This window comes from Pteropus alecto, unplaced genomic scaffold, assembly GCF_000325575.1.
Source record: "Pteropus alecto unplaced genomic scaffold, ASM32557v1 scaffold61, whole genome shotgun sequence".
NCBI lineage: Eukaryota > Metazoa > Chordata > Mammalia > Chiroptera > Pteropodidae > Pteropus > Pteropus alecto.
The window spans coordinates 15,079,751-15,097,981 of NW_006434835.1; the positions used below are offsets into that span (position 1 = coordinate 15,079,751).

At 40.0% G+C, this 18,231-nt stretch overlaps 1 protein-coding gene across 12 annotated transcripts in view; it reads right to left on the minus strand.

Moving 5' to 3' along the window:
- DTNB (dystrobrevin beta) overlaps positions 1 to 18,231 on the minus strand; it is a 158,963-nt gene that overhangs the window by 31,364 nt on the left and 109,368 nt on the right. For 10 of the 12 annotated variants that reach the window (XM_025045710.1, XM_025045717.1, XM_025045712.1 and 7 more), the window contains 4 exons: positions 10,884 to 10,969; positions 9,918 to 10,031; positions 6,344 to 6,440; positions 1,198 to 1,218 (listed from right to left, as the gene is read on the minus strand). In XM_025045710.1, the coding sequence (XP_024901478.1) occupies positions 1,198 to 1,218; positions 6,344 to 6,440; positions 9,918 to 10,031; positions 10,884 to 10,969 (318 nt within the window). The remainder of the gene's footprint in view (positions 1 to 1,197; positions 1,219 to 6,343; positions 6,441 to 9,917; positions 10,032 to 10,883; positions 10,970 to 18,231) is intronic. The other 2 variants (XM_025045711.1, XM_015588202.2) reach the window with 1 other exon arrangement.

Genomic DNA, 18,231 nt, shown 5'->3' on the forward strand with positions numbered 1-18,231 from the left:
TGACTTTCCATCCTCATCTTCTCCTGCTTTGTCCATGTCAGTATCTATTGCTATGGAAGTGCCATAAGAAAAGCAATAAACTATGTGTGAATGAGAAAAACAAAACAAACTTTTGTTACGTTAAAGCCATTGAGATTTCTGGGTTGTCTCCCCCTCCTACACCACACCATGCTCTACCTTCCTGCCCTCTCTCTGACAGTCCACTTCTCCCTCACTCCCTCCTTGACTCCTCCATTCACCACCTACCTCTTCCTTCCCTCTATGATTTCACTGCTCTCCTAACTGGAACCAATAATAAACATAATGTTTACATTCCTATTCTTAATCTAAAACATGGATAAATTTGTTTTTTGAAAAAGAAATGAGTAAACTTTTAAAATTAAACATTTCATACTTCTTAAAAAAAAAAAAAAAAGCCCTGAGGCAAATTAAAAATCAGCTTTAGCTTGTGTAAAAGATGTATGCTTTGAAAACCTTACTATGTCATATAAACATATGGTGTTACTATTGTGGCTAGGCCCTCAGTTGATTTTCTTGCGAGGGTTAGTGGCTATCAGGATAAATAAAAACAAACACAGACCTTCCCTAAATACCATGCAACAGTCATGCAACTCAGGAAAACCAGAGCTCCCTCTGGAGTAGTCTCAGAACAGGAAATCACTTACAGCAAAATCAAGCACTTACTTTTCATTGGTAACTCTGTTAATAAGGCTCCTGGAGCCGCAGCATCCAGAAGCCTGTTCAAGACTAAAGGACACCTGAAGTTATCAAAACTACTCATTTTCACTCATGACATAGTATTTAGACCATAGTATCTACCCCCACCACTTCGAAAATTGTTTCAGGCGATTAAAGTCACTCTAGACACAAAGCAGCAGAGAAGGCAAGGGCCGGGAAACGCAATCGCAGCCTGGCTAATCATGCATATACAAATAAATACAAGAGATGTACGTTGAAAACAAATTCGACAAGCTCTGGTTTCAAATAAGAACATGCTCGACTAGGAAAACATGACGTGGACTTTCAGGCCATTTTACAACACCACGGAGAGCACTGCTGTGAGGTTTACACATGATCAATTCTGCAGAGCGGATCTCGTGCAGGGAGGACAGGAGAAAAGTATAAACCACTCATATGAGAAAAGGAACACATGCAAAAGGAGCAGGAGTCTGATGGATAAGTCTGAAGTTCACTTACTGCCTGCTTTTGTTCTTCCTCCTAGAGGCAGTGAAGGCAAAAAGAAGGCAGAGGGGAAAAGGAGAGAGGTTAATGCCCGTCACCACAAACATCTGGAAGAAATGACAGAGGAATAGGGCAAACTAGGCCAGGCCCACGGGGTGAGAGATCAAAGCCCTAGTCACCGTAAGAGCGTCATCAGCTGGACAGAGCAAACGGCTGGCCTCTGCCCCATCCAGTTCACTAAATGCTAACTTCTAGAACTGCAAGGAAAGTCCCTTAGAAACCATCTAGTCCAACTTTCTAATTTATGCTTCGAAAAGGCTTAGAGAGCCTGACTTGCCCAACACATAACTATTTAGGGTAAATTAAAAAAGGCAACTCAGCTCTGACTCAAAAGCCCAATAATCATTCTATTTCACCACGTGCAATCTTCACAGGTGTTTAGGTACATTTCTCCAGGTAGTGGTCCTCAAAGTGTGGAATACAGACCAACAGCAGCAGCAGTAGTACCTGAAAACCTGTCAGAGACATAAATTTTGGACCCCACCCCAGAGCAACTGGATCAAAACTCATGGGGTACGGCAGGGCAATGTGTTTAGTGAGCCTTTCAGCTGATTCTGGTGCTTGCTAGTTTGAGAATCACGGCTCTAAGAACTTCCCCGGCTAGCAATCCACATGACCACAGATTCATCTCTTATGCAGTCCCCTCCCCTCCACTTGCTTTTGGGCTGCTTTGGTTTTCCCCCCAGTAAACTGGAACCTGTTTCAGGGCCCTGAGAAGCCTTTAAAAAAGAATTCTCATTAATTTAACACAGATTCGCTGAGTACTTCTTATGCATAAAGCCCTGGAAACATGAGATGGGCTCAGTCTTTTAGAACCTTACAGAGATAGTGCGTGGAGTAGACATTTGACAATTATCAGCTATCAGAATGCACCACGAGGCACTGTAGGAAGGAGCACAGTGAGGACCAGATAGATGCTACTAAGTTTCTCTCTCCTCAGTCCACTGCTCCTCAGCTACACTGTCTTTTTATGGGTGTCTTCGCTTCCTTTCTGTGCTCGTCATGGGTAACTGTGGCCAGGAAGCCTCGCTCTTTGCCCCAAGTATGCACATCTAAAAGCTGTTGCAACGGTTCTATTTAAATTGGATCCATCCATCCAGGCACTCTTTACTGAACACGTGTGGAAGAAGTCTTAGGAAAGGATGAGAGCTTCTCAGTCTGCACATCTTCAGGCAATGGCAAGAATGATTTCAGTGAAGCCAAGGAATTACAAAAGGGAGGGAGTAAGTAAAAATTTGGAGAAAATAATTATGTTTCTGCAAGGGAGAAATTAGATGGACACCAAGAAATCTCTTGAAGAGACTCCAACTCAGCAGAGGAAGATGTTCTTCATAATCGAAGCCAGCTGCTAGATGCCTAGCCAAACCTAAACTCCCAAGAGCCCAGGCAGAGAGGGCCCTGGGCAGGAGCTAGTGTAGCCTAAGAAGTCAGGGTCTTTTAGCTTTTGCATCTGGCATCCATGGCTCCAATTAGAAGGGATTAGAATTTTGCATTTGGGAAGCCATCTCCCTTCCTAGCTAGGTTTCCCTGTGATGCAGAACATTTTTCTCCCATTCACTAGGTAAGGCGAACAGCCCTAGGAGAGTTATTAAGCAATTAAAAAAATGTGTTTTTAGTGCTGGCACTGTGTTAAAATGGAAATTAAGATGATGGAAGAGGGATGGGGCAATCCTGACACGCTGAAATTGCATCTGAGGTTAAAAGACCAGTATGTAATTTCCTAGAATTGTTCCTAAGACACCTCCTTATTCTCACTGTTTTCTTCAGGTTTGGTACTGGAGAGAACGGAGCTTTGGTTCAATAGAATAGGGAAATTTCAGAAAGCAATGTTTCATGTTTGCACATTTGGTAACTGTTATAGTTTGTCCAAAGACATGAGATCATTTTAATCTGCAGTAGACACATGTGTCAGGCTAGGATGGGGAGGTGGACAGGACAGCTTTTTCAGGACTGAGACACCTCCCATGAGCACTGGGATTGGGAGACGGTGGACTTTGGCAAAGTGCGATAGGATAGGATAGTGTCATATAATTTAAAGTCACAAAAGTCATTCAGATAAAGCCTTGAAGCCTCTGTCAACACAGAAAACAGGTCAGAAGTAAAGTCTTAGAACTTTTTGTTATCGATCAGTCAGTCAGGGTCAGTAAACACTGACTGATGACAGGAGCCAACTTGATGTAAAGGGGGTACTAATACCTTAATTATGAAGTGCAAATCTAGAACTGCTTATTTCACCTAAAAACACAGGACACTCTTCCACATGGGGGATGCCTGGCTATGTGGCCAAAGTAATGCCATAGCCACTGCTGTCATCTATAGAAAAATTTATATGCAAAACCTCATTTGCAAATGAGGCTGAAATTCAAAACTGCAGAATTCATCTGGTAAATGTGTTTCAAAAGCAATATTGAACAATGGAAAAACAGGCAGAAAAATACTGGGAACATGATTCAGAAACTGAAATATCAACACATAACCATTTCTAGATTACATAAGAAGTTTGAGGCAGAGGTTATCCATATACTCATTAATTAGGGGGAAAAATGTAAGGTAAAAATTACATTCTGAAACATGGGTACTAAGTGTCAGTCTACATTATGTCATTAAAAAACCCCAAAACAATAACAAGGTCCTTGATACTCCTTGGTGACAGGAATTGGGTCTTACTCACCATTATATGCCAAATACCTAAATACAACACTTATTTGTTAAATAAACGTATGATTAATTTTTACCCAGTCTTATTCCAAAAGAAAGATTTAAAATTTTTGTTGAATAAATTCATAAACAATGGTGATACTTCATGTGTGCTTCTTTAAATTATCATTTTTCAGATAAACATATAATGTTTTGCTGAAGGAGCGAAACAAAAGACCTCTCTATGAAGCGGGAATTTACTGTGCAGTGTATTTTAATTTATGAGTATCCCAGACCATGTGGCTTAGCTGCCCATTTGACTAACTGCTTATAGCTGTTTTATGAGAGAATTAAAGGGTAGCAGACTGAACATCAATGAAGGCAGGACAGTCTTTTGAAATTAGAATTAGCATTCTAAAGGGTACTTTTTAATAGTAGGAAAACATCTTTGAAATTTTAATAGAAGTCAGTGATTCCTATGTATGATCTTTAAGGAGTGCACATAATACACAAATTAAGATTGTAATCCTTTTAGGAAGCTGGACGCAAAATGCATGAGATTTCAACTATGAATTCTAATCAATGGATAAAAAGACAACATTCCTTCTTTGTGTCTGTCAATTCTTCCTCCCAATCTGAATGGTGTGTTTTAGAACCTGGCAGGGGATCCTACAAAATGGGGCAGTAGGGTCCTGCTTATTTTACTGAAATTATAACTGTAAGACAACAGCTGGAAATACAGAGAAACTCAGGGTTTGGGATTAGAGTTCCAGGCATCAGCTCATTCTGCTTAACCCTTGAATATAAGCATCGGGAGTTGAACTGCAAGGTCACAGTAATGCACATGGGGCTCTAAACCAGGATACCTAAGTAACACTGAGAGCAACCATCTGATGGGAAAGTGTACAGTAGTACTTAGAGGAAATGCATTCTGACTTCCCTTCAGTTTACACAAACTTTTCACCTTTTACAAAAATCAGCCTGGGATACCTTCCCATCCATGTCGGGGTAATGTATGAGAGCATCTTTTTTAAAGGGAGGCTTGACACAGGGAAGGGGTGGGGTGGACCCCCTGTTATCTTCTGTCCTGCTGGTGGACTGGTTCCGCAAGGCTGCAGATGTTCCACAAGCCCAGTGAGACAAATCTGTTGTCTTGAGTGGCTGACGGGTTGCTTAGCTGGATACTAAACAACTATCAAAGGGATCTGGGCCAGGTTTTATGCATAAGGTTTTCTTTAAACAAAACTCATTTAGACATAAAATATTTCTCAGGAGAAATCCTGTAGCCAGGGTTAATGTGGAAACATGTCCAAGCCAAATGACCCAAACACCCAGGGCCAAAGCTAGAAACAAACTCAGCTCAAGACTAAAAGAACTGATTGCCTTGAGCAAGTCCAAAGACAGTTTAAAATGTACTCGCCTGAGTTGCTAATACCTTCATTATTAAGGGACTGGCTTAGAATGGAAAAGTTGAGAAAGAGTTGATATTTTCCAAGGTGATGTTTTCTCGGGCTAGTGCTCCACTCCAGACCCTTGCTACTTTGGGCCTGGACGATTTCATTAGTCTCCCCTTTAGTTTCTCCCCTTTCTAACCTGTTCTGCATATTTTCCTGAACTATTTTTTCAAAACCTTCAGAGACTCCCCTTTATCACAGGAGTAAATCACCCCTCCTCCAGCCTGGCCTCTGAGGTGCCCCACACTTTCCTTTTTCCACACTGGCTGCTAACTCTGTCATATCACAAAAAACAGTGTCTTGGGAGCACAGACCTTAGGAATTAACAGCATGAACAAATGTGCTCTGGTATTGCTGCTACGTAGCTGGGTAAATATTTCTGTTCAGTGCCAGGAAAACTGTCCAGGTGAGGACATTTAAATGCCAAGCGTGCCTTTCTCTGCTCTGGGGTGTAGGGGTTGTAATATATTCTTCAACAAAAATAGATAGTGAGATTTTTATTCTAGATCTATTCCAGCTCAATATACCAAACCTAGAGCTAATATGCTATTTTATTCCTCTTAATATAGTAAAGTTATTGACTAGAGTTGGTTTGATAAGATTGCTGTGTCTCTGTAATACTGATTAAAATAGGTCATTTAATAGCTGTAGGTAGAATACTTGAATACTTGTCTTAAAAGAAACTTTAAATAGTTAGGAAATATTCATTTATACATAGCTAAGATCCTATTTACAAACATTCATAAAAAGCAACTATTTAGGGACATTACTCTAGTTCCAGTTACTAATTTTTTATAATCAGGCTTGATACGAATTTAGATGACTGTCATACTAAATTAGGCTCCCTGTATGGAGGGTTACCTGAAAACTGGCTCCAGGCAGCCTCTTTAAGCTTTCAGCCTCTCATCCTGTTCCAACAGCACAGGAAAGGCAGGAGCTACGCTGGTGGAGGAAGATGGACAAGCGCCGAGCCGAGGGAGGAGACCTGAGGGCAGGCCACTGGCTCTTACCTTCAGTAGCTTCATCAGCCCTTCCAGCTGAACCATGAGCTCCCGCCTGCTCTCCTGCAGTGCTGACATTCTCTGCTCCAGTTCATCTTTCCTTTGCCTATCCGAGAGGAAAACCCCATCAGAAATGAAACGCTGAAGACGAAGGGTCTAAGGCCAGGGGAAATGGGTTTTAGACCCGATTCTGCTTCTTACAGAGTGTATGAGATGCTGAGCAAGTCATTGAACCTCTGATACTTTAGGTAGAAAGGGGTCATATATCTGTTTTGCCCACTTTTCTTAACTGTTGTGAGAATATCACATAAAAATGCTTTGGGAAGTACACATGTTCGTACCGAGAAAAAACGTTAATATTAACGTGATTTAAAAATTTGTTTATCAGGAAGTCGAATACCTCATTTAGAAAAATACATAAAACCAGTCCAAATTTAAATTGATAGTGAAGAAAATGTATGAAAACTGCTAAGGAAAACAGGGTTCAATAGTCAGTGCTTCCGGCACCAGACATGGGACTCTAGAAGTGTGACAGACACCAGGGTGACTCTCTGTGTCTAAGAGAATTCTCTTTTCCCCGAGGACCAGTTTCACGTCAATTCTAGCCCGCTATGTCCAAAATCCAACTTAAAACTCTCCTCCCCAAATGATTCTCTTTCCCCATTTTCCTGTCGCTGTCTCTTTTTCATCCAGTTGTCATGGCTGAAAAACTCAGTCCTCTTTGATATTTTCTCGTTTATATCCTATATTCGATAAATCACCCAGCTTGGAGAATTCTCTCCTGGAAATGCATGTCTCTCTCTACTCTCACGTCTCTCACTTTATCCAAGTGCGCCTTACCTCACACACACGATGATCCCTTAGCTTAAAAAATCCTGATTTTACCTGCTGTACTAAGAGAAGAGCAGTGAAATATAAATCAAGAGACCTGAGGCCCACTTATTACATCTGCAATCGTGGACAAGTCACTTAACCGGTCTGAGCCTCAACTTTCTATTCTGTAAAATGGGACAAACAACAAATAACAACAGCGATACTTTGAGGATAAAATAATGAATATGAAAGTGTTTCGTGAACTTTAAAATGCTGCTCAAAGGCAAAGCCATTCACTTCATCATCCTATGTAATAATCTCAAGAGAATTTCTGGCATCGCTGAGTCCTGCCCTGACCCTAGACCTCTGCTGTCCAATATGGGAGTCATGAGCCACATGTGCCTACTGAGCCCCTGAAACATGGCTAGCCTGATTTGAGATGCACTGGATAGAAGTAAAATTTCTCATTAATAATTTTTTTAATGTTCATTAAATGTAGAAATGATAATATTTTGGATAGATCAGATGAAGTGAAGAACAGTATTAAAATTAATGACACCTAATTTCTCTTAGTTCTTCAATGCGGTTGTTAAAAGTTTAAATTTCCTATGTGGCTCACATTATATTTCTAACAGAGAGCACTGCTCTCGACCCCACCTACATTCCTATCCTCAGCATCTCACCTCCTAGCCCTTTCCATGTCTGGACCTCCTGATGGTTCACTTTTTCCTAAACAGACCCCATTACTTTACGGTTCGCAGCTATTCCTCCCCTCTTCCAAATGTTATTCACTCCTCCATCTCCATCCCAAGCATCACTCTTTTAGGAAGCTGCTCCCGATTACTTCAGCAAGTTATCAGGTCCTGCTCAATTAATCACTATAGCAACTGGTGCTTCTTTATGGCACTTAATTTATTTTACCTTCACTGCTGTCATTCCTACCATGATGCAAAATCCTGTAGGTCAGAGGATGAGTTTTATTCATTTTTGCATGTATTGAATGATTAACAGAATAGCATGCATCCAGTATGCACTCAGTTAACATCTAGTTAACGTAATGAAATCATTATTTGAAACCCTCCAGGATTTCCAATAACCTATCACTTTAAGGCTCTCCAGAATCTGATCTCAACTATCTAATTTTATCTCCTATCACTGACACTTTGAAGATTAATCAATGGATGATTGAAAATAAGTTCTTAGCTCCAACAGGCTTTCCCCTCTCTGAAATGTGTTATGCTTATTTGGGGGACCGTGCTGAACCTCAATGCCACTTCTAATAATAAAAGTTTTGTGCCACATGTCATCCAAATCATACCTATCTCTCGTGGTCTGCTCAACTCCACCACCTCCATGGGTCTAAGTGTTTCTAGCCCGTACAGATTTAGATCTCTTATAACATACTTCTCAAATTTCCCCACTCGGATTTCTTATAATGTAATATCCACACTATTTATTAACATTGTATATTATTTAACTGACTAGGAACTTATTCTATGTTTTGTTTCCAAAACTAGATTATATATTTTTAGGATGGAACAACTGCCTTCTAATCACGTCTACCTGAGCTGTGGTGGGGAAGAAACAGTTGTATCTTAGGTTGATAGCTTAGAGTTACACTCTGCCTGAATCAGCAACAGTTGTTTTCCCCTCCCCTTCTGTGCTAACTATGCTAACATCCCACACATGCAATGGCAGACTGGAGCGGCTAAAATCTCAGCCCCACTAAATTTAGAAACTTAAATGAATTTTTAGAATGGGGATCTCGACACCTCTAATGATTTTCATCTGCACTGTGTAAATTCTTTTTGACTTATTTATTAATGATATAAATCTAAACAGAAGGATAGTTATAGAAAAACAATAATCTCTATTCTCTAGGGAGGAAAAAAAAACCACAGCTGAGAAGCTAAATGACCTAAGCCAAAAGGAGAACTCAAAAAAGATATTCAGCTATGCAAAATTCCAGATGACGGCACATTGAAAATCAATTGTGGAATGTCAAGTGTTACAACTCGAACAGAAAGAATTCACTCTTTGGAAATCTAGAGGTCTGATGAGAATCAAGTCACTCAGTCTCCATGTCTTCACTTACAGAAGAGCACACACACATCTAACACTGATAGAAAATAAGAGCCTAATAACTTTGATCAGACCACCCACAAGTTACATTCTTTGGAAGTCTTCCCCATTCCCTCCAAAACAGCATCAGAGCTGGAGCTGAAGTTGCTCTCTACCCTCCTTCTGATCCTGCGTCCTTAACTCTCGATCCTTGAGACAGTTTAGATTTATGCTGAAGTGAAAGGTACCATAGCCATGGTGTGAGGGGTTCCTATTTGGTTGCGCGCCTCACGAGGATGTGCGAAGGAAGCATCCTTTTACTCCAACAGAGTCCTGCTCTGACCATGAAGAGCCAGAAGAACACACCCAGTCATCAGGGAGAGCATTACTTCTGCCAAGTCTCTAATGTCAGACTAATTAGCGAGATAGAAAGACCAGTGTAGCGCCATAGTCTTCTCAAAGCAATCATAAACGCATAAACGCAGCTCCGTGCGTCCCGGAGCTGGGGACTGGTGTTCGCCTCGTTTTGTAATGAAGGCAGAAGTTCTCAGTGATCAATAAATTTGAAGCCGTAACAGCACAAGTGTTTGTTCTAACATGACTAGTTATACTGATAAACAGATTCTACCCCACTATTTGGTTTCCTGACATATAAATTCCGACCATAGCCGATTATAATTTGCAGATGGCGATGCAGTACCCCACTTACCTCAGCAGCCGCAGCTCTGCCAGCAACGTGGGGTTCTGCTGGGCCTTCTCAGGGGTGGGCTGGGAAGCCTGCTCATGCTCCAGACGGAGACGCTGAATCTCCTGCAGGATCTCTCTAGACAGGATGGAAGATGGCCATGTAATGTCTTACAGCTCCCTCTTCCTGTTAGAAGTTTTTACTCTAGTAGCGCCACCTTTACCCATCTTGTTTTGATTGCTTCTAAATGACCAAGATGTGAGACAGACAGACACCTTCTTAATACTGCTGCACCTGACTTATTCAATAAAACAATCCTTTGTGGTAGAAAAAGCAGTTTCTACCACAAAATACCGTTTTCAAGAACTTGAAAAAAAATTCCCACAGAAAGAAAATAACAACTAGAATACTCTGCTCTTTGCTGGGGAAAGGACGAGAGAACTTGCAGCCTCCTAATGCTAACTTCCCCCAAGTCTTCCTCTGTCTCCCCTCTTCCCCTGCCCCCCACCCCGAGTGATGGACAGCTGCTTCTACTTACGCCTCTTATATTACATCCACTCTCCTTGTCCTGGTTTCTACTTTTCAGGGCATAATGGTGTGTTGTCTGGTCTCCAAGCCTTTAAATGGCTTTCTAGTGAGATCAGACAGTCACATGCAGCATAATGGGCCAAGACAAGAAGACTAGATAGAGCAAAAGGCTCCTGGGAGTAGAGTGGAGAAAAGCACCACGAGAGGGGACACGCTTGTGTGTGGGAGAAGGCACTGGGAAAAGAATCTACCCGAGGGCAAGGTTTTGGACTAGCACAATGAATGGCAAGCAGATATACAATTTACTGTCCAGGGCATATACTGGACTTGGGCTGCCCTAGAGTCACTGTGCTGGAATCTTCTTTTGTGGGCATAAACCATCTAGCCTGCAAGGAAAATGAGAATCGGATACCCACGTGATAACCTTGGACGTCGGAAACTGGCTCAATCCTGCATTCTTACCTGTTTTTGTTTTCCAGTTCTGCAATAAGCTGTCTTTGTTGTTTGTTGGCATCAAAGGTAAAGCTCAGGTCAGTGGGAGGACGGGTCTATGGTGAGGAGAAAGTAAGTTGTTCTGATTCAAATATATCTGGAGTCCTAACTGGATTGTTGATTTTTTTAATAGATTTTTTGAGGTATAAAAAATACCTACCATAAAAACTACCCTTTTTTTCTTTTTAAAACCCACCCATTTTAAGTGTATAATTCAGTGAGTCTTAGTAAATTTAAACAGTTGTGCAACCAGTCACCACAGTCCAGTTTTAGAACATTTTCCACCACCGCAAAAACACTCTCTCAAGCCAGTTTGTAGTCAACTGCCACTCACGTCCATCCCCAACCGTAGGCAACCACCGATCTGCTTTCTGATTAGTTTTGCCTTTTTCAGAAACTTCATATAAATGGAATGGTTTCTGGCTGCCACTCAGCATGTTTTTGAGGTCTATCCATCTTGCTCCACGAACCAAGAGTTCCCTCCTTTTACGGCTGAGCAGGATCCCATTGTTTCAGCTTTTTGGCTACTACAAATGGAGTCGCTTTGAACTTTCATTTATAAGCCTTTGTGTTGATATATGTGTTGAAATGTGTTTTCATTTCTCTTCAGTAAGTACCCAGAAGTGGAATTCCTGAGTTATATGGTAACTCCATATTTAACATTTAAAAGAAGTGTCAAATTGTTTTCCAAAGTGGCTATACCATTTTACAGCCCCACCAACAATGAATAAGGGTCCCAATTTCTCCACATCCTGTTAACACTTGCCATTGTCCTTTTGGTTTTAATCATCCTACTGGGTACGAAGTATCTAACTACGGGGTTTTTAAAAAAATAATTGAGATGTAATTTACAAAAAACCAAAAAAACCCACCCTTTCAAAGTGTACAATTCAGTTGTTTTTAGTATATTTATGAGGTTGTAAAACCATCATCACTATCTAATTCCAGAACATTTTCATAGCCCTAGAAAGAAATTCTGCACCCATCAGCAGTCACCCCCCACGGCCCCCTCCCCTACTGCCTGAGCACTGCTAATCTACTTTCTGTTCCTATGGACTTATCTATGCTGAATATTTCGTAGAAATGGAATAATACAATATATGATCTTTTATGTCTGAATTCTTTCATTTAGCAAAATGCTTTCAAAGTTTATCCTTGTTTTAGCACATATCAGTACTTTATTCTTTTTTATGGACGAATAATATTCCATTATATTGTATGCATATACCATACTTTATCCATTCAACAGCTGATAGACATTTAGGGTGTTCCCACTTGGGGAGCTATTTTGAATAATGCTGCTATAAACAACTATGGACAAGTTTTTGTGTAGAGATGTTTTCATTTCTCCTGGGCATATCTAGCAGTGGCACCACTGGCTCATACAGTCATCCCTCCTCTTGCGGAACTGCCAAACTTTATTCCTGAGTGGCTTCACTACTTTACAGTCCCACTACCAACGTACAAGGGTTCCATGTTTCCCATTTCCTTGTCAGCACTTGTTACTGTCCGTCTTTTTGATCATAGTCAACCTAGTGGGTATGACGTGGTACTTCACTGTGGATTCAGTTTGCATTTCCTTAATGACGAATATGTCGAGCTTACTTTCACGTGCGTATTGGCTACTTGCATATTTTCTTTGGAGAAATCATTGTGGTTCTGACTCGTGAGTCCATTTCCACTGATGTCTGGGACCCTCATTACCCCCTTTGAGAACATGGAAGCCAATCAACCCAATACATAGGTGACATTTCCCCTTTACTGAGTAACCAGAACGGACGCTCCCACGGAAGACACTACTGGCTATGCTTCATTCTGCACATCCTTGGCTCTGCCCAGAGCATGAACTGCGTGGAACCAGAAACCTTGTTTCCTATCTAGAGCTTGAAGATGTAGTAAGTAATTCTTTTCACAGGGCATTTTCTAAACAAACAGGAGCAAAACAGCATAGCAAATCCAGGTGGGAGGCTTTTTACTAAATATTTTTCTTTCTTAATTAAAAAAAGTAAAAGGGTGATTTTTCTTTCTCTAGAGAAAAGTGGACCAATAACCAATTCAGCAAATTTTCTATATTCTTTAAAGAATCTTGTGAGAACCTAAGTTGAACCTCAGAAACGTGGCTTGCCTGAGACTGGACCTGTTATGAATAGATTTATAATTTCTGAAAACTGGAGTTAAAATTAATGGCTCCTTATTAAAGTGGGACCAGGAAAAATTATGGATGAGGAAATGAGCTCTGAAAGGAATTTGCTTCACATGACAGAAAACAAACAAAAACCCCACAGTATTTCGGTGGAATTTCTGAAGTACCTTTTCAGTTTTGATTATCTAATGCACTGCTGAGGCATCTTTCAAAGAGGAGGCTAATAAGCAAGGCAATCCAGGGTTATCGATAGTGATTCCTGACCAGCAGGATTCTTTGGCATCAAGTCACATCATTACGCAAATACAATGAGGTGGGAGTGGAGGAAGATTCAAATCCTGAGGTACTATTTACTATCTTAAAACACCATGGTGTTCCTTAAAAAAAGAAAAAGCCAGTATCCTTTCCTAAGATGCCTCCAGAACACTGAAGGGAAAAAGACAGGAAGGGAATTACTAGCTCATAAGAACAAAGAATACTTTAGCCAGAAGAGACCTAAAGATGATTTCTTTCAAAAATTACATAGCTCATTCATTTATTCAGTAAGTATTTTCTGAGTGCCTACTATGCATTAGACAGTGTTCTAGGGACTAGGGATGCATTAGTGGATAAGATACAATCCCCACCCTCACGCAGCCTGCATCGCGCTGGGAGACACAGATGAGAAACCAAAAAAGTGTGTGCGTGTGCGTGTGCGTTTATAATCAGTCGTGATAAACACAATGAAGAAGTATTAGGTAAACAAACAGAGTGAACTGAGACAGATGCTTTTCAAATGGGGTGGCTATGAAAGGGCTCTCAGAGGCTCAATGAAGTGAGGAAGTGAACCAGGGCAAGTTCTGAGGGACGAGAGCACTGGGCAAAAAGGAGGGCAAAGGCCAACGGCCTGCAGCTGCTCCATCCTGGTGTTCTCAGGTCAGCGCTGGTGGCCTGAAGTGCGCTATGGTGAGTGGTAGGTAGTGAACAGGGAGATGAAGCTCGGGTCCAGATCACATAGGACCACGGAGAGGAGTTTCCATTTCATTCTGCGTGTGGTATGAGCCACTGTGGGATTCTGAACAGGGAATTACAGCATCGGTTCCAAATAATGAATGGACATCTCCACCTACAAGGAAGTAGGGCCTGACCCCCCACGCCTTCTGCGCATCTCGTCCACGGTGACTTCCTCCCAAAGAGGACAGGTGGAAAGGGGAGAAAAGAGTAACTTTATGTTGGAAAAACCTGAAAAACACTTATTCGAGGTCAATATCGACAGTGACAAATGATATTAATACTAGGACCCCTTGATAGGATGTGAGAAAAATGGCACTTAGCTCTTCCTCCTCAAAACCCATTACCCCAGTCTATGAGAAAAACATCAGACTAATCCCAATTAAGGGACGTCCTATAATATTTGACTAGCACTCCTCAAAACTGCCATGGTCATCAAAAACAAGGAAAATCAAAGAAACTGTCACAGCCAAAAAGAACTGAGGGAGACGCGAGAACTAAATGTAATGTGGGATCCTAGATGAAACCCTGGAACCGGAAAAAGGGCATTAGGTAAAAACTAATTAAATCTGAATAAATTGTAGACTTTAATAATACATTCATATTGGCTCATTAATTGTAACAAATGATATATTAATGTAAGATGTTAATAATAGGGGAAACAGTATGGGTTATATGAAAACTTGTTACTAGTTTCACAATTTTTCTGTAAGTCTCAAATTGTTCTATAATAAAATGTTTATTATAAACAACACTGCTTTGGCTACTAAGTGGAGAATTTACTGTAGTGGGGTAAGAATGGGAATAAGTGGACTAATGAGGAATCCTAGGTTTTGCTATTTACTCATCATGTAATCCTTGAGTTATTTTAATATACCTTTATTTCCTTGTCTGTACAATGGGAATAAGTATGAAAAGAGATGTGAAGAGGATCACCTACTCTGTTACAATAGCATTCTCTTAGGTTTAGGTAATCTCACAGAGCTCCATCATCTTTAATGAGATGGAGATACATCTGCAAAATACAGGATAAGAAGCGGGATCCCTTTGCGTAAAACCGGGCAAATGTTATAACACCAAAGAAAGCTGACACAGTCAGCAAGCTGTAATCTGGTAGTATGTACTTCTGTAGCCTCCTAAAAATAGACTGGAGGCTTCCCATCTGTCTGAACTTGGCAAAGATGAGTTCCAATATCAACTAGATTCCCTTTGTATCCATCCCATCATTTCAATCTCAATTTGGCTAACAAATGGCTGTAGATTATTAATAACTCTCTTGTCTCTCAAAAACCCGATAATGTTGTTTAGGGTAGAGGTTCCAAAGTTACCTGTGAATCAGAAGACTGGAAAAAAATTTTTCCTTTTTTACATAAAAATCAATAGATCTGAAACCCAGAGATTCTGATTCAGTAGGTCTGAGATAAAGCCAAGAATCTACAAATTTTTTAAATGCTTCACACATGATTATAATAGAAATCCAGGTTTGACAATTACTATTTTACAAGAGTTCTGAGTCATTACACGTGTACGAAACCCCACATGGATACTGTTGATCTTTAATTCTAAGAAGCCATAAGGACATTCTGGATGGTGCATGCCTGGAGCAGGTGACACATGATGAGGCTGTGAAGGCTAAGACTGGGCTAACTGGGCGGCGGGTGGGGGGTGGGGTGGGAAAAGCTTCTCAAAAATATGTAAATATTCAATAGGATGACAATACAATGGCTTCCCCTTCCTTTCACATTTCTTCCAAGTTTTCCATAATGAGTTTTTGATTTTTTTCATAAAGAAAAAAAGCTTTAAAAATAAACCAAAAACATTTGATTATATCTGAAGCTGGTGATGTCTGTGATAAAACTTTAAGAATTTGCTGTTATTGCTCTGATTTACCACACACTGTTATTTTTTTTAAAAAGGGATTTAGACACTTCAGAAAAACAAATCAGCTTTCCTGGCTCACCTAAGCAACCTAGAATTTCTTTATTCAAGGGTCAGACTAAAAGAGGTGTCAGTGGGCATGTGTGCCACCTAGGGCGACTGACGGCTCTGATGCTGAAGCACTCTAGGGTGTGATGTCGGCTGCTAAAATGATTTAATGGTCTTTCTTCATGGAAGAAGAAGGTTTTTTTGAGAAAAAAATCAATACAAAGCCTATCTGGCAGGCTATAAATAAATTCTTTTGAGCACTACACCCACTTTATGCAAAGCACTTGTATCAGTGAGAGATTAGCGGATTAGGGTCTTCTGTTTAACTGAAATCTAGTCAAGAAGAATCCTTCCTGAGAGGTCCAATATTTATAAGATAACCATGCTTTGGAAAATAAACTGAAGATGAAAGGGACCATATCAGTATCTCCATTCTGACAATGGTCATTTTCACACGAATAAGAGAATTGGCATCAGAAACTATCAGGTGTAAACAGACTTAATCTTGTTTGCAGTAAAAAGCGTACTGTGATCTCCCTCTCAGGGTCAAATGGCTTTGGAGCTCTTATTTACAACATTTCAAAAGTACTATGTAAAGTCCAGGAGACTATATAATGGCCTTAAATATACTTAATTTTCAAAATTTAAGCACAATGCTGTCCATCGCAACAGGTTTAATTTTATTCATAAATTTCCAAAATAACTTGAATGGTTGTGACTGAATGAGGGTATGTGTGAGGTTGAATTAATTAAATGGAACTTTCCCCCCATTCTGTTCTATTTCACTAACCTTTAGAGTTGCAATATTAGAATCAGATGTGTGACCTAATGTTAGATTTTCAAAGAAAAGACTTTGAAGTCTAAACAAACTCAAATAAATAAATTACTTTTTGGAGAGAAGAAACAAAGACGTTCCATTGGCCACTTTCATAACTCTATTTCCCTGTGAAGAAGTAAACATAAATCGGCACATATTTCTATAATTAATACACTGTGTTTGTAGAATGTGGCCTTAAGAGATCCGGCCTGCCTGTCCAGCCTAATGTCACTCCAACACTGTTCTCTGTGCACTAGCCACATGAGCCATCTAGCAGGTCCTGAAACCGCCAACCTCAGGGCCTTTGTATGTACTGAAACGCCCCACTGGGAACACATTTCATTTTCCTTACTTGGTCAATGCTCGCTTACAACCGTCTACACTGTACCTGAGTGTAGACGACATGGCTGTCGACTGGGTTCTGATCATTCCTCCTTCCACCTCGCTCTTTGCTTGTGTTTGATGTTTTTTAACGTTATGGTTAATGATATTTTTCCTAAATTTAATTTTCTAATTGTTCGCTGCTAACACAGACACAGAAACGCAATCGATTTTCGTATGTTGACTTTGTCCCTTGCGACACTGCTGAAAAGTCATGAATCTGTTCTAGCAGTGTTTTTGTAGCTTCCTTAAGACTTTCTATACATGAGCATGTCGTCTGCAAACAACGACAGCTTTACTTCTTCCTTTCCAATATTTATGCCTTTTTTCTTCTCATGTTATGTACGGACTGCCAAGCACAATTTTGAATGGTGGTGAAAGTGAAAATTTTTGTCTTGCTCTCAATATTAGGTAGGGAAAATATTCTAAAATTTAACTTTTAAGTGTTAAATTTTAGCTTAGGTTTTTTTTGTAGGTGTTCTTTATCACGCTGAGGAAGTTTCTTCTACTCCTAGTGTATTGAGTTTTATCATAAATGGATATAGTATTTTGCCAAATGTTTTTCCTGCATCTATTGAAATGATCTTATGACTTTCTTCTTTAAACTGCTAATATGGTGAATTACGTGACTGATTTTTGTGTATTAAATACATTTGCATTCCTAAAATTCACCTCACTTGATCATGGAGTATTATCTTTTTTACATATATTGCTGGATTCAATTCTCTAATATTTTGTTAAGGATTTTTTCATCCATGTTGATGAGAGAATTTGGCCATCAATTATCTTTTCTTGTAACTAACTGCTTTGTATTTGGTATTGGGTTATAGTGGCCTAATAAAATGACTTGGACAATGTTCCTTCTCCTCTCTTTTCTGATAGGGTTTATGTTAGATTATGGTTTCTTCCTAAGTCTACTATAGTATTTAATGGTTATGCCATCTGAACTTGGAGTTTTCTTTGTGGGAAGTTAATTACAAATTCAATTTTTTAACAGATGTAAGAATCCTTAGGTTCTGTTTATTCTTATGTCGATTTTATTAATTTGTATCTTTCAAGGA